The sequence below is a fragment of the Brachyhypopomus gauderio genome, chromosome 12 (assembly GCF_052324685.1).
Source record: "Brachyhypopomus gauderio isolate BG-103 chromosome 12, BGAUD_0.2, whole genome shotgun sequence".
Classification (NCBI taxonomy): Eukaryota; Metazoa; Chordata; class Actinopteri; order Gymnotiformes; family Hypopomidae; genus Brachyhypopomus; species Brachyhypopomus gauderio.
Genome location: NC_135222.1, coordinates 8,631,733 through 8,652,264, shown reverse-complemented (window position 1 = coordinate 8,652,264; position 20,532 = coordinate 8,631,733). Strand labels below are relative to the sequence as shown.

General features: G+C 45.7%; 1 protein-coding gene across 1 annotated transcript; it reads left to right on the top strand.

Moving 5' to 3' along the window:
• The first annotated feature begins 319 nt into the window (after positions 1–319).
• On the top strand, positions 320–19,717 carry fes (FES proto-oncogene, tyrosine kinase). Its single transcript, XM_077024857.1, is given in 20 exon segments — positions 320–619; positions 1,642–1,911; positions 2,628–2,801; positions 6,112–6,208; positions 6,641–6,824; positions 7,663–7,800; positions 8,240–8,359; positions 8,975–9,097; positions 10,049–10,121; positions 10,123–10,242; positions 11,617–11,697; positions 12,048–12,257; positions 12,988–13,110; positions 13,675–13,728; positions 14,108–14,226; positions 14,332–14,426; positions 14,510–14,633; positions 15,092–15,249; positions 15,607–15,729; positions 19,312–19,717. Coding segments are annotated over 19 exon segments (2,472 nt in total). The 5' UTR covers positions 320–619; positions 1,642–1,686; the 3' UTR covers positions 19,443–19,717.
• Positions 19,718–20,532: the final 815 nt, after the last annotated feature.

Sequence of the window (20,532 nt, the reverse complement as noted above, 5' to 3'; positions counted from 1 at the left end):
TGCCGTTGCTCTAATGGACCCGTAAGTGCCGTAACCGGACCCTATTGGTGCCAGAGTCGTCTGTTACTGGTGCGTTTTATGGGACCAACAGTCCTTTGGTTAACGAGCTAGGCTTGAAGCAGGGTTCTTATGAGCGCTTGCGGACCCGCAATTAACTCCGTATAGTTGTTCCCTTCTGCCGGCCTCTAGATTTCCAATTTCACGAGTACGAAAGACGTGACGACGTCTAACGTGCCGCCTGCTGTGCTGTAGTTTACGCAGCATGTGTTCAGGTGGCTTTAAAAATGTTGATAGACCGGCTTAAACAGAATTACTGGCCAATAATAATGCGAACGAGTGTCGTGACCGCTTGATCTACGGCGGCCGCGTTCTGGCGCGAGCCGCTCGCCTCGTTCCCTCTGGCTCGCGCCACGTCTCGGACCGGTTCTATCCTGCACGCGCACACGTTCAGTGCCCGACGTCTTCCTGGTTTGCGCTAGGCTAGGCTATCTGCGAGCGAACGTCCCCGGACCTTTCCCCCGAACATCTTATTTTACGTGCGTTGTCGTGTTTAAATGGAGGCGTTCGCCCTTTAAACGTCGTGAGAGGGGCTGTTTCCTGCGAGAGACCGTTCAAGAAGGTGAGACTGGCACTGCGGCTGTGAATTAAAGGGTATAGTCTCCTATTAGAGCTCACTATATGAGATGTAAGTCTTGAAAACGTTGCGGTATTGACAGGTAAAAAGCTGCAGGTGAGGTGTTGTCTCTGGATCTGGCTCTTAACTGAAGGCATCGATCTGTGTTATGATTGTGTAAGGTTATATTGAACTCGTAGTACACTACCTGCACATTCCATACAGGTGCAACTACGCCACACTGCCTTAGGTTTTAATGCTTAATTTAAAACAAAAAGGTCTGTGTAAAATGAAAAGCAATGTTAAGAAATCCTAAACTAGCCTACTAATTACATTATGATACGTTCATGTTTATATAACTAACTTGCAGTGTTGACAGAACGATATTGCTTGAGGCAATTTAACCTGCGATTGGGAGTTATACGTTGACATCCGATATTTGCGATGCTGATAGTCATATAATTACAGAATCTCTGTCCTAGATTAGAAAGCATTTAAATGTGAAAAATATTTTGTGACTGTAAACCGTTATGGGAAAAGTTGTTATTTGACATTATATAATTTGACAATTATGATTCCTTAATATCGATAGTAAAAGCAGACCGGCGTTTATGTACATGCTGCAATGATGGAAGTTCTGGGCATGCACGATATATCCTCTTTTGTCCAGAATTGCCCTTGAGGAAGTGAAACGCACAATAACCCCGCTCGTTAAAGATCAGGTCATAAAAAAATAAACTCGCTAAATTAAACAGACTGTTCATCTCACTAGGCCTAAAACTCGCCACAAATGTTCGACTAAATGTTACTACAAACATCGTTCCTTTCAACCAGCAGACAACATCGTAGTCCAGTTTATGCTTATTTATTAGATGGAAGTATTTTGCACCTATTTATCAATTTATTTATCTGTCAGGCTACCCAGCTATAAAGTTCAGAGGTCAAGTTATCATCTTCTACTTCTACTGTACTGGTTTTTTTTGTGTGTGTGTGTGTGTGTGTGTGTGTGTGTACATTTGGCCCCATAGTGAAGCACCACACCCTGTTGTCCCCCCAGGATCTTCACAGTGAAGATGGGCTTCAGTGAGGATCTGTGGTGCCACCAGGGCCACGCCGCACTGCTGCGCCTGCAGGAGTCCGAGCTGCGCCTCATGGAGGTGATGAAGAAGTGGATGAGTCAGAGGGCGAAGAGCGATCGGGAGTTCTCCACGCAGCTGCATCAGATGGCGGCCTTGGTGGAGAAGATGGAGGGTCCTCAGCCAGGGGGAGGCCTGGACTACATTAGCCAGCTCAATAAGGTACCCAGCCCAGCTGGACGCCTCCGTGTGGCTCCGTAAAGCACATGATGCTGTGTCGTGGACTAATACGCTGAGCATGGATCTGTGCCAGCTCTGCCATTCACACACACTGTTTGCACCGATTGAAATTTCAGTCCGCACATGTTTTTAAAACCGGAGTGGACTGATTGAATTTTGCTGTGTCTGGAGGGGTAGTGAAAGGATGCTGAATCAAGAGACAACAGACAGCGATTTGGTACCTCTCCAGTCCCCCAAGCAGTTTTCATGGCCAAGATTGTGATAGCATCTCTGATTATTTAAATCGCTGCTGTTTCATGACTGCTGAGTCTCATGCTCTTTCCAAACAGTAAACGTCAGAGGCAAGATGGAAAGGAACACTTTTTCAAGCCATTTACTCTGTCCTAGACGTGGAAAGTTGTGGTGTTGCCATACTTTAATCTCCCCAGGTGGGAGAAACGCCTTTTGCGTCCAAGTAAATCTGTGGTGCTTGGAGATGTGCTGTAATATGAAATGGGATTAGCTGTCCTATACCTGGGATTAAGATCAGGATTGACTAATTATTGAGTAGTCGACACTGACCAGTAAAGCAAGGTGTGTTCCATAGGAGAATGCTGGAGCTTGTGACCATTCTGTTCTGTGTGGTTGTAGGCACACCCGCTGAAATGTACCGTAGGTCATAATTCTTCATTGCTGAGCTGTAAATGTCTCAAATGTAGTCATGGAACGTGATGGTGAGCGAGACTGAAAACCTGAGCAGGATCTTCCGCCAGCACTCCGAGGATCTGATGGTGGGTCCCCTCAGTAAACTCACCCTCCTCATCCGAGACAAGCAACAGCTAAGGAAGACCTATGGGGAGCTGTGGAACCAACTCAACCAGGAACTATGCAGGGTGAGTGGTGTACGCATGCACACACACCCGATTCAGATAATGTCTGTGTGAGAGTTTTTATACATGTAGTCAGTGTACGCTTTGCTGTTTGATTCGTCAGATAAGTTGAAATTAGATTATTAAATCAGTTAATTGGTGGAAATACATCAGATCAACTTGAACCTTCAGAGCAGCATCCGAGCATAGCACAGTAGTTTTTAGTTCCAGTGCTTCAGTCACCCTACACAAGGGCTTGCTAATTATCTGCCGGATTGAGTCAGGTGGTTTGAAAGTGGTTAGAGAGAAATGTGCAGTGTGTGGCATCCACAAGACTGTTGTGGAGAATCACTACTGACTGTCTGGAAAGCAAGAAGATTTTCTTACGAATGGCTTTCCTCATGCTTCTGTTTGGTTCATGATCTAATCCATTTCCATACCCACAAATAAGCAGAAGTCCTTTGTTTCTTCCTAACGTTATAGATAAACAGAAGACAAGAATGAGTAGTGTAAAAAAAGACAGGAAACCTGAAGCCTCCACACAGCTGCTCTCTTTTGATGCCAGAGGCCCCTAGATGGGACAGGGAGGGAACTGGAGACGAGACGCGCTTCTAGAATGAAAGTACATGGAAAAACACAGAAATGGAAGTGAAACGCAGTGATGCTGTATGAAACAGAATGTCCTTGGTGTGATGAATAGGGAAGTGGCCAGGTGTATAGGCAAGCAGGCAGGCAGGCAGGCCAGGCCTGGTGATGGGTCACTGAGTTGGATGGAAAAAAAGTAACAGGAAGTAGCCTTAGATAGCAGAGCATCAAGCCAAGTCTGTAGGAGGTCAACCATCATTATTTCCACTGACATACAGTGTTTAATTAGTCATTTTAGTATATGTTTTCTTTTGGAGAGCCAGGTATACCCAGCCTAGAGGTGCTTATAAAGCACTATCTGATCATTTATTATCATGTCATTTAAAGATTCTGCTCATATGGTCACACACCTACATAAACCCTTAATAACACTCCACATAAACCTGCATGAATATTTATAAAGGCTTCCAGTAATTGTAAGCTATCATAAAGTCTTCATTTGGCCGTTTTGATGTTATCCCCATAAGTGATTTACTTTAATGATGATCACAGTTATCGTGCTTGTTAACTTCCAGCAGCACATCTGTCGAATGTTATAAAAGGTCCACTTGTCCACAGTGGATATTGATACCATATAAAACACTTCTTGAAATTATTATGCTTTTAAGATAGTCTGACAACTTCAAGTGACCAGTTCATACAGGTGTGTTCTGGGGGGGTGACCAGTCGAGACAATTATCTCAGGTTCTAAATGAGTGTGTGGTTTATAGCTCAGCCTGCCCTTGCCTGGTCTTGTTTCCTATCTGCTAAACCACACAGTCAGAGATCTACTCTTGGACCTGAAGTCAGCAGAGGTGAAAGTATTCAACTGGTGCAAGTTTTATGTATACAAACATGAAAAAAGCTTCTGTATTTGCAGCCTTAGACATAGGATCATATTGAACACACTGAATATTAAATCTAATGGAGATTAATGCAGCCTGTGCATGTTTGGGGGAAAAAAAGACATGAATGATTATTGCTACAAACAGCATCAGGAGTGTAATATAAGTGAAGAAGATTTGGAAGTTTCTTCAGTTTTTCATATTTCTTTGTGAAAGGAGTTTTTCTTACGTTATATGTATTCCGCATGGCAAAAACAAGAGTTTTGTCTGTACTGTAAAAATGAGGTATGACTGACTCTTTGATCCTGTTATGTCAGACCTTCTGCTTGTTGGTAGAGACCGTGCTTGTTTCCTTCCATGCTGACGTCTACAGGTTGTTTGGGCTCTGGCTTGAATGAAAGAAAGTATTTTTGTATTTCTTATGGAGAGAGATTAAAGAAATCATAAGCTTGTTTATATGAACTTTGTCCAGTGATTTTATTCAACCCCATAAGCATTTAATTATCCATCTTCTCCTGTGGTGTGTGTTGGCCAGTAACTACACAGAGAGGACTTTGTGTGATTTGGTGTCTCTCTGCCTGTCTCTTTATGTATTTCTCTTTATCTTTTCAGATTATTACATCAGTATTATCTAAGCAGAGTATCAGGGCCCCAGTAATTATTCACTCTTAAGCACAGGCATTTAAACCCTCAACAAACAAGTGAATAGGAGAGTAACATTAATTATAATAATTAATCATAGCATTAATTAGTCAGAGTCATCTTTGATCTTCATCCTGCCATGTCGTAGTGCTCAGGTGAAATGTGTGATTTATTTGAGGGGAAATTGCTATTTTTATACAGCTCTAGTAGGAGCTTGTCTGAAGTGTTTTATGTACCTGCTCCATTTCTTTTATTTTAGTTGTCTTGGATGTGGTGTATCCAAACATTACTGAAATCCATTGAAGTCACTGTAGCACGTTAAAGCACTGTAAAGCTAGCTTTATTCATTAGCTGTCATGCTATATCTGTGGGAGCACAATTCTCTTTTTTTCATTTTATTTAACAGCATACTGACTAGAGTTGACTTGACATAGCAGGATTATTTCTGTGTACGGTATGTGGTATGGTAGCATCTCTTGCAAACTTTTGCCTTATGTAGCGTTAATTAATTAAGTGCCACGACAGACATTTAATGGAACTTGTAAGTAATTCACGGTTCCATGATGATATACATTAGGCTTCTGATAGTAGTGTGACATAGGCTTAATATACTGTACCCAAGTTTAAGATTTTCAAATGATTCTTGCATTTTCTGTAATTAATATAATTCTGCATTCAGTATACTAACAAATGTAATCTGCTACCAACTGTTAAAACCCTTTGTAGTTTTTTTTGTTTCCTAAAGGACGAGCAGTCTGGTGCGTTGTAGTGATGGTTTTGTGGTTTGAGTGAAATGGTAAACGCTGGGTAGATTCGTTTTCCACTCTTGTTTTGATGCAACATCGCCACCGCAGTGTCATTGTGCTTTTTCAGCAGACACGTCCCAGCAAACCACTACCATTTGTTAGGGGTCAGTTTTCTTTTAAAAAGCTGTAGAGTGTAACCCAGTCCACCTCGCCATAGACTACCATTTAAAGGAGTCATTCAGAACATTGTCTTTCATCTTGAAAGCAAAAAAAAAGTGGGTCTAAGGTAAGATAGGGCAAAAGTGGGTCAAAAGAAACGAATGAGAACCTAGCAGGATCTGTAGAACAGGTTTCATTGCTTTATTATTTATCACATGCTCTGAAAGTTTTGACTTGCGAGCTCTCCTTGGATGTGAACCAACGTGTCCCTGCATGCCCCTGAAAAAAACCTCCTCTCGTCCCGTTGTGGAAGGTTAGGTCGCTCAGACCGAGCTGGAACGCCTGAAGTCCAGTTACAAGCAACTGGTACGGGACGCCGCCCTGGCCAAGAGAAAGTTTCAGGATGCGAGCAAAGGTGAATCTCGGGCTGCCTGTTCCTTCCCAGAAACAGCCTCCCCTGCTTGCACCACGCCTGCTAGACACTCTGCCAGTAGTGCACTGAATGCCTGGAGCCTCTCGCGTATAATCGAAGGAAGTCTTTGTTCGGAAGACATATTGTAAGAGCAGCATGAGTAAGCAGGCCCATGTCCTCCTGTGCTTGACACATAATGACACGCACTTTCAGAGACAAAAAGCTTTGTTTTTTGTTGAGATGCATGGCCGAACACAAAGGTTTCATATATCGCATCTAATTGGTGTGTTTTCACGATAATGCTTTCATTATGGCTTCAATTACTGGGAATGTTATGAATATTTACATAAACAAGTAAACTGAGTCGTTTAGCAGCTGGTGCATTCGTTTCAGGCTTTTTAAGTGTGTGTGTGTGTGCTTTATTATTGAATGCAGACAAAGACCGTGAGAAGGCCAGGGAGCGCTACGTCAAGGCCACGCTGAAGCTCCATGAACACCACAATGAGTACGTGCTGGCGGTGAAGGCCGCCCAGGTGCACCACGAGCAGCACTACGGCCGGAGTCAGCCCGCCCTGCTGGGGGCGCTGCAGACCCTACAGGAGGAGATGGTGCTCGTGCTGTGAGTGGCCCGCTTCTAGCGTACAGACTAGTGATGGGAATTTCGGCTCTTTTTAGGGAGCCGGATCTTTTGGCTTAGCTCCTCATAAAGAGTCGGCTCTTTCAGCTCCCAAATGGCTCCTTATTTGAGAGGGTGGCGAACGTAATTTGTTGAAAGGGGGGGTGGGGGGTGGCGAATGTACTTTGTTGACGGGGGGGGGGGGGGGGGGGGGGGGGGGGGGGGTTGGTGGTTCTTAGAGGGGAACCGGCTCTGTGGAACCGGCTCAGTCTTAGAGGGGAACCAGCTCTCGTCAGTGAACCGGTTCGTTCGCAACTGACACATCACTAGTACAGACCCACTGTGACTCATGAGTCTCACGTGCTACCCCACACGCGCGTGCTGTTAAGCTGTTTATGCAACACCTTCTGAAGTATGTTGTTTTCATGTTAAATAAAAAAAAAGACACGATCAACATGAGATCGATGGAGGAGGGGAAAAGGAGCAACGCGATTACGACACTGTAATGCATTTTGTCACTGGGAAATTCTGCACTTCAAAATTGCACGTATCGTATTTTTCTTGCAGCGGCCCTTTTGGCCGGGCGCGAGCTATTGACGAACGAGGAAGTACTTGAAGCATCTTAACTGAGCAGTTTCCCATAACCGTCACATTCTTCTGCTTTTTTCTGTCATCAGTGACTCAAATAGTTTCCCCACTGTTAGTAACAGTATTCTCAGTCTATTGTCAGCTAGAAGACCTTCAAAAAAAGAGAAGTGGCTTTCACGCATGAGTCTGAGCGAGCTCAATGTGTAGAGTTGCTCAGACAGCGTCTGACCGAGTCTGCCCCCCCCCCCCACAGGAAGGAGATTCTGCAGGAGTTCTTTGACCTGTCCAGTCTGCTCCAGGACGAGGTGGTGTGTGTTCATAACGAGATGGCCAAAGCGTTGAAAGCCATCGAGCCACACAGAGAGTATGAAAGCTTCGTTCAGCAGAATAGGTAGAACTCCTTTTGGAAATGTTTCAAGAAATGTATTCTGATTTGTGTCTTGCTGTGGCTGTCTGAACATGGATAAATGTTAACCTTCCTGCCATTTATGTTAATTACGACGTAGTGGGTCCTACTTCTCATGTGACAAATAGGATAAATTTGGCTTCTAATGTCTCCACGGTGTGTTAGGGCGCAACTAGATTATCCACAGCATTAATCTACTGTCATTACCTTAGTAGTCAGAAACTAATTAAATCCTATAACTGCCCTAGAACACTTATGGGGTTAACAGTTTCAGACATAGCTGACAGTGAAGATCTAGCCAAGTGTGCCATCAGGTTTGCTAATGGGTATTCTAGTGACCCTACATGGCACCTGCACTCTACCATCTACGGTCCGTCAGCGCGGGCCGTCTCGCTGACCCGGTCACCCTCCGCTCTGTGTCCAGGTCGAGAACCGAGGTGCCTTCCTGCGTGGAGTTCGACTGCAGCCTGCTGGAGGACGCCGAGCGTCTGAAACCCGAGGAGCTGCAGCTGAACGAGCTCACCTTGGAGGGGATCCAACACCGGTGGTTACCGCCCACCCTCACACGCCGTAACGCCGCAGTGCCTTCCACGCACCGGCGCGCCCAACGTTTGGTGCCGTGGTGCGCGTGTTGGAGGTCTGCGCACTTGCGTGCATATTGATGTGCAATACACGTGTCGGTGGGCATCACTGTGAACCGCACGTGTCAGCGTCTATCAGTATGCAGCACATACGTTGATCCGCTGCACAAATTAGTGCACGTCAGCATGCAGTACACGTATTGGTGAACTATGTTAGTGCAATATAGACGTTTATGGACATCAGTATGCACCGCACACAACAGCGTGTGTTGTATGTTAGGGTAGTGTATATTAGTGTCGTAGAACAAGTATACATCATGCACTTGACAAGCTTGAGATGCTGGTTAGTTTTTGTTTTATGTGACACCTTCCTTTTACCGCTCAGTTATTTCACATGCATAATTCATATCCTTCATACTGGGTGCTGGCACCTCTGGTTGTAGATCAACAGGTCATAGTCTTTGTAAATCACCTACAGTGTTTCTAAAGAAGAGCCCCTCCCCCTTCCTCGCTAGGAGGCGGGGTTTGTTGAGGTGGGGTACTTTGATCTTCATTCCTGCCCTTATCGCCTCTGACAGGCTCACTGCTGTAGAGGAGGAACTTCTCAGTCTGGCAGCCACTCTGGGAACACAGCAGGCTACCGTCAACCAATTGGAGATGGACCTCGAAGCCGAGGAGGGCGTGGCCAATGCGGGCCAAAGGTTAGCTTCCTCTCCCCCGGAGGGTGTGTGTGCTTGGGGGGGGGGGGGGGGGGGGGGGGGGGGGGGGGGGGGGGGGCACACACCCTCCGGGGGAGATTTTTTTTTTGTGATAAACATTTTATTAGGTCATCCCAAGAGATTTTAAACCAAAGTTCCACCCTCGCTGATGAAGATGGAACACAGATCGTTTATAACGAACTGGAATTCATTTGTATTTAAGGATCCTCCCATTTGCATTGTGTGTCATTGCTTGTACATTTAATTTAGTCTCCAAAGGTGAAGAGTGCGTTCGTGAATAATAAACGTGCGGTGGAAAAGGCTGGACTAAGTGTTGGGCTAATCTGTCATGGTTTACGTGCCTGTCCGGCGCTGTTAGAAGGTACTGCTGAGTTATGCAGAGTTAATATAGAGTGTAATTAAGGGGTTACTCAGAAACAGATGGAGCGTATCTGTCACTGGTGCCGCCCTGAACTTCATCATTAGAGATGGGATTACACTGGGCCTGATGCAGCGAGCATGCTCCCAGTCACGCCAGCAACACCAGGCTGATTCTACACTTCAGGTGCTCTTCTGCAGCATGCCTGACCCACGAGACCCACAAGGCATGAAAAAAAAAATGGTTCTAGTAAATTTTGGGGGGAAAAAAAATAACCAAGTAACCTGGCAACCGTGCTGGCTCTCACAGGCTCGGGGAGATAGTGACGCCAGCCGACTCACGATCAGACCACCGTTAAGAGATCCGTTCATTAGGCTCAAGGCTGCATTGCAGAATATCGGGGCTACGAGCGCACGCTCGGTTTTAATTAAAAACTGTAACCGTAAACATTTTCATGGTCTGGGTAAACGAACCGATTTGGCGTCTCTGATGTCCCACCTGTGCGCTTGTCCGCGTCCAGGTGAACAGCTGGTTGTGAGTGTCCTCTGACCCATCTGTCCTGTCCCATATACCAGGGTGTACCAGTTCAGCAAGCGCAACGCTCTGGAGGACAGCCGGCAGCAGGTGGTGATGTCCATGGTGGTGCGGGTCCCGGCTGGAGGCCCAGCGCCGGATGCTGGCCGACAAGCTGCAGTGCCTGGGGAGCCACGAGGCCCCCTTGGTGGGCCTGGACGAAGACTGCCTCTCTGTCACCTCCAACAACTCCAGCGTGAGTCCAGGCACTTTAGACCTTCCTTGAAGCGCTTCTTTTACTCTGGTAGGAGACCCATTTCTTTAACCCGCTGTGCCAAGTTGAACTGGTTTTTAATGGGAACGAAGGCCCTGTGGGACCTTAAAGGCAAATTTAGCTTAACGTAAGGATTCAGTGCAGGTTGTCGTAACCCTGGCAATGGGCATTTTCAGTATTTACTGCAAATACTGTTCCTCAAATGCTTCCTTGTGTGGTTTTCCCAGAAAGATGCCGTCAGAGTGAACTGGAGTGTTATATAATGACTGCATGCCTCTCTCTCTCACTTCTTCTGTAATTACCCCAGCATTATATAACCTTGTTGGTTCTAAGATTGGTAAAGCTACAAACTCCTCCACCCACTCTCTGTGGGAGCTTTGTGTGTTGTCCTGCTAGGATCCTGCTGTAACATTCATCCCCTTCGTGTACGGCTCACCGGTGCTGGGTTAGCAGCACCGTGTCCCTAGAATTCACCTCAGGCATAAAGACTCGAGGGCATTTGTTGTCTGAGGATAACAGAACCAGGTGTCCTAGTGCACAGTGCATAAAAGTTCAAACCCACCACAGGATGAAAAAAGGTCACATTCCATGAATTCCTGCAGAATAGCAGGGTCCAGCTCTGGACCACAGTCACGATTTATTACTACTGCAGTCAAGAACCTCTGAATCTTTTCCAACTGCTTGGACTGTTGCTTCAATCTTCTGTGGCTCCCTGAAGCGGCGATTTGGGCCGGCGGCACGGCAACCGCTGCTCTCTGTTCCATCCCAATAACCCGTTTTAACGGGATCTGTGTGTCTTTCCTCAAAGAGGCCGGTGCCGAGGATTAAAGATGAGGGGATGTTGAAAAGGAGGCAAATAAAATCACTCAGGTCACGGGCACTCCCTCTCTCTGGTGCGCACTCGCTCTCTGAGAAATTCCTGGGCCTGTGTAAGCTTGTGCGTACGACTGAGCGTGATAAATTACACGGCAGCATGCCGGGCCCTACCACAGGATGGGCCTAGGGCAGTCTGATTGGGGCTGGTCCACTGGCTGTTACCCCTGCAGGATCATTAGTGTTGTCGCCTTAAAGAACAGGCTATTGTTCAGGTGTGATCATCGGCATGCGTCTCACTCTTGGCACACTGGAAAACTTGAGCTGTCCCGCCTACCTCATACATTAAATATTCAATATATTTTTGTTCATGTTTGTAAACAGCCTCCCCCACCACCTTTTTTGTGTCATATAGAGTCTAACCCTAGATTGGAAGATATTCATAGCCAATTTTAGCAAACGGATCATAAATTTGTCATGCAACGAGTCAGCCCCGGAAGACTCCCAGAAGCTTTTTACCGAGACTCTCTTCCTGTCGCACAGGAGCGTGACAAAGACCTCAAGCTTGTAGGTATCGATGGAATCATCAGTCACCTCAGCAACCTGTTCAAACCCAAGTACATGGTGAGTCACCCTTCACTTGAAGCAGCCGTCCATTTTCTTCTCATTCGAGAAAAGGCTCTAAGACGCTAAGCTACATGCCTCCATTCAGAGTCAGTCTTCCCATCTGTTAATGGCCATTTCCTCTAGTTCAGCTGGCATTGTGATGGTTCAGTTTAGAGCGCTTGCTGATTCGAAAGCGTTTAGAATCGGGCCTTTAGAATCGGGCCTTTAGAATCAGGCCTGGAGCGCTGCCGATTTAATCTCGGTGAATCCACCGACGGTTTGATGCTGAAATGTGGAGGTGTGGTGTCTGTTCTAATGTGTGGTGTCTGTATCCTGGCCTGTAGAGTGTGTTTTACGATACTCCCCAGGTGCCTCCTGCCCTGTCTTCCGTGCCGGAGGCCGAGAAGCCTCTGTGTCAACAGGGCTGGTACCACGGGGTCGTCCCCCGCGTGGAGGTGCAGGAGCTGCTGAAGAATGACGGAGACTTCCTGGTCAGGCAGAGTCAAGGCAAGCAGGAGTACGTACTGTCTGTGCACTGGGGTGGTCAGTGTCGACACTTCCTCATTCAGAACACGGAGGTGAGTCTGCAGGGCTGGATCTTTCTGTTCTCCTCTTCTCCAGGGGGGTTTGTGCACTACACTCAACACTCAAATCACTTTGAAGCACACCCTATCCACGCTGTATGTTATTTGTTTGCAGGCTTGCGCCAGTCTATGTTCACACCCCGGTGTTATTATGTAAAATCGTGGAACGTACCATTGCTGCTATAACCGGGGGTGGTGCTGCGTTAGTATTAGTGTTATGTTAATAGTAACACAATTGCTATTTTAGCACAGGATTTATTTAACATAAACAAACATATCTTGCTTGTATTTGTACGTGGCTGATGAGGACGTTGGGTGACTGCCGACTTTTGCCTGGTATAAAGACCACCCCCGAGTTTGTGTGTGTTTGTGTTTGTGTGTGTGTGTGTGTGTGTGTGTGTGTGTGTGTGTGTAAGTGAAAGTGTTTTTTGTGGTTTTTTTTTTCTTCTGGGTGCATGTCCACTTGCATGTATGCATGTGTGTAAAATCAGCCATTATTGTCAAAGAGGTGTAATAACACTTCACATCCTTCGTGGTTGGAAGTGTTGCTTTTCCTCTTGCTCTGTGAAACCCTTTGCTGTTTTTCTCAAGCACGCGTGGCCACGTGTTTTTCCAGCCACACTTATTGTTCAGCACGTTTATGTGTGTTGTGACATGTTTGCGTGTTGCACACAGTAGTGTGTATTTGTAGCATGTTTGTGTGTGTGTGTGTGTGTGTGTGTAGGGTATGTACCGTCTGGATGGGGAAGCCTTCCCCACTGTGCCACAGCTCATGAACCACCTCCTAAACTCACACAGAAACGTCACCAAGAGAACAGACATCGTCCTGAAAAGGCCGGTCCTCAAGGTACCCTCCCCACCACGCCTCCGTCCCTCACCTCGTTGATCCGCGGGTCGGGTCGGTAGATGCTAACGGCATGATCCCGGGCAAACGAAGGAACAGCTCAGCCACACATCTGCCCCCTGGGCTCACACGGCTCATAGCGCTGAAACTCTCTGCAAAAGCCGCTAAGGGTTACTGTATTTTATATGGGGGGGTTTTCATGGTGTTAGGCTGGTAACTGCATGTTAAGGACTTCGGTTCTCTGTTCGTTGTAATGTCTTGACTTGCATTGAGAACATTGCCAGCTAGAGACAGTACAAAGGCTGATGAGCTACAGGAAAGAGAAACCGAGGGAGTAAAGTGGTCCAGTCACCCATATGAGGCCAATCGGGCCTCTAGTGAGTCTAGATGTAAGTGAGAAGGTCCATTAGGAAGATTGTCCAACCTGGTTCTTGTAGATGTGCAGGAGCAAGAATTGCGTAGGTATGGAACTTGGTGTTCTCAGGACTGGGAATGAGTGTTCGTGGTTGTGGTTGCTGGGGTCTTGGTGCACTGCTGCTTCAGTCTGTCTCTTCTTTTCCTTTCAAGGACAAGTGGGTCCTAGATCATGATGATGTCATACTTGGACAGAGCATCGGGCGGGTACGTGCAAACCATCAGTGGCTCAGAGCGGTCGTTTAAGATGTGTTGTTTAAGATGTGTTATTTATGATGTGTTATTTAAGGTTTGTTATTTAAAAATGCAGGTGGATAGCATGAGTGACTCATTAGCAGTCCGTTAACATTCTGATTCAGCTGCATCTGAGCAAAGACACTGTTGGTGCAGTTATCGTAATGCAGTGACTCTCTGTTATTGGGCTTAGATATGAGTGCTAAGATTTCACTGTCAGAAATGCTTCAGGAAGTATAAGGTAGAGGACATGTCAACTCCAGCATCTGCTGTTAAAGCGATGGGTGAATGTCAGTGGTGTGTGTGTGTGTGTGTGTGTGTGTGTGTGTGTGTGTGTGTGTGTGTTTTGAAGGGGAACTTCGGTGAGGTGTTCAGTGGTCGCCTACGCTCAGACAACAGAGCAGTAGCAGTGAAAGCCTGCCGGGAAAACCTTCCTCCAGAGCAGAAAAATAAGTTTCTCATGGAGGCTAGGTACACACACCCACACTATCCTCGCGCACACACACACACACACACACACACACACACACAAACTCTCATGAGCCCTGCGACTGAATCCGTCCCTGTGCTCTCAAGGATTCTGAAGCAGTATGACCATCCAAACATAGTGAGGCTCATCGGCGTGTGCACTCAGAAACAGCCCATCTACATAATCATGGAGCTCGTTCAAGGTAATGATGCGCCGTGCGCTCCGCCGTGCGTGTTACTGCCGCTGGAACACCGCTCGCCTCAGCGCCCGTGTGTGTCCTGGCAGGAGGAGACTTCCTGTCTTTCCTGCGCGCCGAGGGACATCACCTGCAACCAGGAATGCTGATCAAGATGGCGGAGAACGTTGCGGGAGGCATGGAGTACCTGGAGAGCAAGAAATGCATTCATCGGTGAGGAGCATGTTTGGGGAGGAGAACGCGTGGGGGGGTTTGGGGGGGCACTTACGAAGAGAAATACAGAGACTCTGAGTTCTGGGTTTGACTGTGAACCACTGAGTCATTTCCATGTTTCTGCAGTTTGGTAAGGGCAACATCTAGATAATTGGATAATGAAGGATTAATTCTGAAAGGGAAGAGAGAATTTTGGACATTAGTGGTGCCCAGTCTGTTCATGGGGTCTCTTATGAGCAAAGGACAGTTGGGTAAAAGCAATGCCAGGCTGGATAATGAGCCCAGCAGGGACGAGACTTCACACGACTGATGCACTGGTAGAGTCTGTCTCTGTCTCTCTCTCTCTCTTTTTCATCTTTTTTTAAAATTTGGAATCATCCTGTGAACATTTTGTTCTCTGTTTTCTCTCTCTCTCCTCCCTTTCTTTCTGTTTTCTCTCTTTTCTTCCCCCCTCATAGGGATCTTGCAGCCAGGAATTGCCTGGTGGCAGAGCAAAGTGTGGTGAAGATCAGTGATTTTGGAATGTCGCGTCAAGAGCAGGATGGCGTGTACTCCGCCACGGGGGGCATGAGGCAGATCCCAGTCAAATGGACCGCACCGGAGGCCCTTAATTACGGTACTGCCAAGATTAGTGTCCTGCATGGTTTACCTATATATATATATATATATATATATATATATATATATATATATATATATATATATATATATATAATAAGTTGGACCACTTTTACATTTTAAGGCCTTTGCTTTTGCCTATCATCATAAAATCTTCCACATCTACGATGAAGTAGTTTGCCACATATATCATAGTGAATACAAGATTATAGACCACTTAAATAATTTACAGCAGATGAGTTCTTGCCCCAAACTTCCAGAATACCTATAACCAGACTTCACACATTAACCATTTGAGTTTTTGAGCCATATTTGGTCTTAAGTTACTCAATGCTGCCACCTGGCTGCATTTCAGGGCGTTACACCAGTGAAAGTGACGTGTGGAGCTTTGGAGTGTTGCTGTGGGAGACTTTCTCCAGAGGAATCTCACCTTACACCAGCATGACCAATCAGCAGACTAGAGATGAGGTAGAAAGAGGTAAGACTCTTGTTCTCAGTGGGCTTTAGCAATACTTGGGGATACTTAGCAGGAGGAGGGGCCAGGGGCCCTCCAACAAGAAGCTTGGCTCCCCTAAATGAAGTGGATCATCTCACTCTTGCAAACACACAGGACTACTCCTGCACACTTTTACAGACATGATTGGCACATCAAAGCCATGAAATCTTTTTTCTAGTCGACCCTTTTAGGTGGCAGGCTGAGTTCCCTTCAAGGATCAGAAATCATTTCTGAGAGTAACAAAAAGAGGAGAAAAATAGGAGTAAAATGTGTCGTCAAAGCGAAGTTCTATTTCTAATCGTAAAAGTCGTTACATGTGCCTCCACTACAATGGAGTGTGTGATTCAGCTGTGATACGTAGTCTTTGAGCAGTAGTCTTTTCCACAGTGAAGAGGAAAACAGATATACAGATCATTGAGGCATGGGGGAGGGGAGCCTGGGGGTAGAGACTGCAAGAGCCCCCGGAGGATGAGGATGTGGCTGACGCCAAGTTCAAGACGGACAGAAAACATGGGTGTCCATGAGCACAGCGCCACCCAGTGTGTGGTGTTGGAACAGCTCTGTTAGCTTAGACGTCATCTGTAAATAGGTGTAGGCAAGTGATTGCTTGAACTATATGTTGATGTGTAATAAGATTCATGCTAGAGGTTGAATTTATTATTAAAAAATTATCAGATTGATTAAAAATATACTTGCAGAGACTATGCAGAGATACTATGCAGAGATGTTCTACCGATATAGGCAATTTTGAAAATGTTTCAAAGGAGTCTTCTAGTAGATAGGATGGGGAGTTTCGAGGTGGCCTGACGCAGAATATTCAAACAGCTCACATTCTGTGTATTGCTTTGCATGCAGACATTTTAATCCTCATAGTAGCTCAGAGATTTTGACCCAGAAGTTGGATTCAGCAATTGGAAGGAGACTTACAAGGAGAGATGGGGGGGGGGGGGGGGGGGTGATTTGCAATTCATGTGATGTCTGAGCAGCCGAAACGAATTGAACGGAGGGGCTGTCGGAAACCAAGAACCCAACAAACAGTTTAAAAAATCAGGACTAGATTAAAACTATAGAGGACAGACAAAAAGGAGTGAGTGAGTGTACAGATTCATATGATAAAGGGAGATGCATGGTATTTTAGAGACAATAGCAAAGCATGACAGCGATGTGTGTGGGGGGGGTGGGGGGGGGGAGAGTTGTTGTTGTTTGGCAAAATATTATACTCGTGAAAACACTGAGGTCTTTAGCATCATGGCTGACAAGACCAAAACAAAACAGAACAATTACCCACAGTTCTCAGGTGCCGCCTCAAAGGAGGTTGAATACTGAGACAGCTTAGTAGACCATGTGTGTTTCCGTCCTGGAGTGGCGAGTACTCACGTGTCCAGGGATGCTTCAAAGAACAAGCAACGTGTGACCTTGAAGTTGCCCTGCAAGGCACTTGGCCTTAGTTTAGTTTTACAGCACATGGCCAAACCTGTTCCTGAGGCAGAGCAAGTGTTCTTACTAGAGGAATTGGTTATCTTCACATCTGGATCATATGCTCATGAAAAACGGATTACTGTGCAAAACGAGATGCATGTAGGTGCAGCCAGAGGGCTCCAGAGATGGACTGATACTGGCCATGTATGTATATCACTGTGCGTAACATTATGGGGAGATTGGCGGTCATTAAGTGAGTTCTTCATGAGATAGCCCATGACCACAATGGTGACAGCTCCATTGAGGCATGAGGTCTGATTGCACAGATAGATTTACAGTTCATTGTTCATCTTGTTACATTATGTAAAGTTTTTCGAGAAACAGAAACGCGTCTGCTCTGCTAGTCACCGTCACCTGACTGCTCGAACGCTTATTTGAAACCTTAGTTCAGACTCTGAATGACTACAGGGTTGAGACCTTTTTATGGTGTCCTGTGGAATGAGGCGCTGAGCGCTGCCGAGAAATCAAACACGGCAGCACCGCCTCACGTCGTTTTGCGGCTGGCTAAGATTGCAGCTTGCTGGACACTGCGAGTTCACTTCTGCGGGCCAGAACAGAGAGATCAGATGCTTACTGAGTTTAGCAGGCTGTTCATCAACAGGAACTGAGAAACAGCAAGTAATGTCCAAACCCTCAACCACCACAGTGGTGCATTTTGCAAGAGGATGTCCAAGATTGAGGACTTAGAACCAGCGGTTCAGGAGAATTTCACCAAGCAAAATGCAGAGCGACGTGCCGGTGGCGTGAAAGTGCTGGCATCATTTATTGAGCCTTATAAAGGGGTTTTTAAATGTGAAGCACCTCGTGGAACCGAGTTGTAACTCACTCACTCATGGATAGCATGCAGTAAATTCTCCACATGGTGGTGCTTCGATGAAAAATACAACAGTCACAGTGCTGTCACACTGGTGCTTTGCATGTGACCCGAAGTGCCCTTGTGTTGCGAGCTCTTTAAACCGCAACATAGCTGCTTCAGTTGCACCCTGTACTGCTTCTACAGAGGTGAGGTTTTTTGCACTGAGGCTGGTGGAAGCTGGAGGGGTAAGAAACAAAGGCCATCTTTCTCACCTTGACGAAAAATGGTAGATCTTTATTATAGTGAAGGCGATTAGTGAAGTACATGAATAAATGTACTACGGATTCAGCGAAGCTCCACCGAACTCCCAACAATAGAAGGACACACCATATATACATTTAAAATGGCCGCCTCGCACCTACAGCTCCTCCTGTGAAGGATGTGATGTCAGTTGCGTATGACCATTTGTGCTGTATGAAACCACCACTCAGTTTCAACTACGATGAGTTCTGTCACCTGCATGTCTAGGTCAGTTCCCTTTGTCTGTGATCGATGGTGATCACTCACTATCAAAATCCCTTTAAATTGATCACATCTTCTGGGCTCACAGCCATAGCTGTTACGACTCTTCCTGCTGGGCTTGTTCGGATGCTAAATAAGTCAAATGGTCTCTTCATCTCGAGGGAGAATCTCTGGTCGGAACCTTTTATTATGATAATGACACAGTGAGATAAGCCTGTCACCCATGGGCCCAAACTGTCATTTCTTACAGTAGTGAGCAATTTGGGTGCACTAAGTACAGAGTCAATATGAAATTGAAAAAGACTCAATAAATAACAGTCAAGTAGAACCAAGGTCTTAAAGGGTGTATTGATCTGTCTGAATGACATTAGAAAATGTAGAATATTGAATACAGTGAAAATGTAACTGAAACTGCTTAAATAAAGTGTTGAATGGACATTGATTTTTGCCTCATAATGCCTGCAATGCATACTACCGTAGCCGCTGGGACTACCCTGACCCCCAGCCCCAAGTGATAAAGAACCACCACTGACACCACCTGGAAATGCAAAGTTAGGTTTAGTGTTGTCTCTGCATAAGACTGATATCAGCGCAAATATCAGACATTTGGTACAAATAATAATGGGTGATGAATTGAATCCCGTTACCATTTGACCACCAGAAGGTCCCCAGAACCGGCCTTTGTAATGGCATCTTACATCGTTTAGAGTAATGGGACATTCTCGTTGCCAGTTTGACCAGTATGATGTCTTTTTCCTGTTTCCTAGGCTACAGAATGGCAGCGCCCAGTGGCTGTCCGGATGAGATATATGCCCTCATGTGTCACTGTTGGCAGTATGACCCCAGAAAGCGGCCTTCCTTTCAAAAACTCAGAGCGGATCTACAATCCCTCTGCTAGTAACATATGTGTACACACACACACACACACACACACACACACACACACACATCTGTACTTTTTTGACAGACATGCATAATCTGTCTGTGTTTTCACAAAATATGCTGTATGTTTGAATTGAGCTTTTAACAAGGTTGTATTTGTGTTATGCTCTGCAAACATTATTATAATGAATATTTTGACATTTGTATTCTATTTAAATTAAATCTTTGCCATAATTTATCCCAGTACGTTCATGTGTCACACAACCTTGCTAAATAAAATCGTTAACATAATGTCAAATGAAATCTGTTGTCATTTCCACTGCATCAACAGCATCCTTAAATAAGAGTGAATCTCATCCTGTAGGTTCCATACGCTGCTCTGACAATAACAGCACCGAGTCACTGTAGATGGGGATATATTATACATATATAATCAGGCTCCCCCCAAAATACTGGAACAGCAAGACAAATTCCTTTGGAAACAACCTTCCTGTAGTCTTAGAATCCCTATTGTAGATTTTAAATGCATACATTACCGCATAAATTTGTGTCAAAACGTTTTTGAAAGGAACTTTTATTTAAACTAAATTAAAAACATTTTTTTACTAAGTTATTAAATGCTCTTGTTAAAATTATGACATTTTTGTTAGGGTCAGTGAGCAAAACTATTGGAACATCTGAGGTGTTTCCTGTTGACCAACAACAGTAGTTGATGACAGAAATATTGTGAGAGCTGTGAAGAAACCCCCCAAAACATCAGTAAGTGACACCACCAATGACCTCCACAGTGCAAGGGTGAAGATATCACAATCCACTGTTGGAAAAAGACTCAGAGAGCAGAGATATAGAGACCACATCACAAGATGCAAACCACTTATCAGTAAGAATCGAAAGGCCAGGCTGGGATTTGCAAACAATCGTAAAAGTTCTGGAACACATGGGCTGATGAGTCCAAGATTAATCTCTACCAAAGGGATGGAAAGGCCAAAGTGTGTAGACGGAAAGGAACTGCTTATGATGCAAAGCATACAAGCTCATCTGTGAAGCACGGTGGAGATAACGTCACGGCTTGGGCGTGCACGGCTGCTTCTGGAACAGGCTCGTTA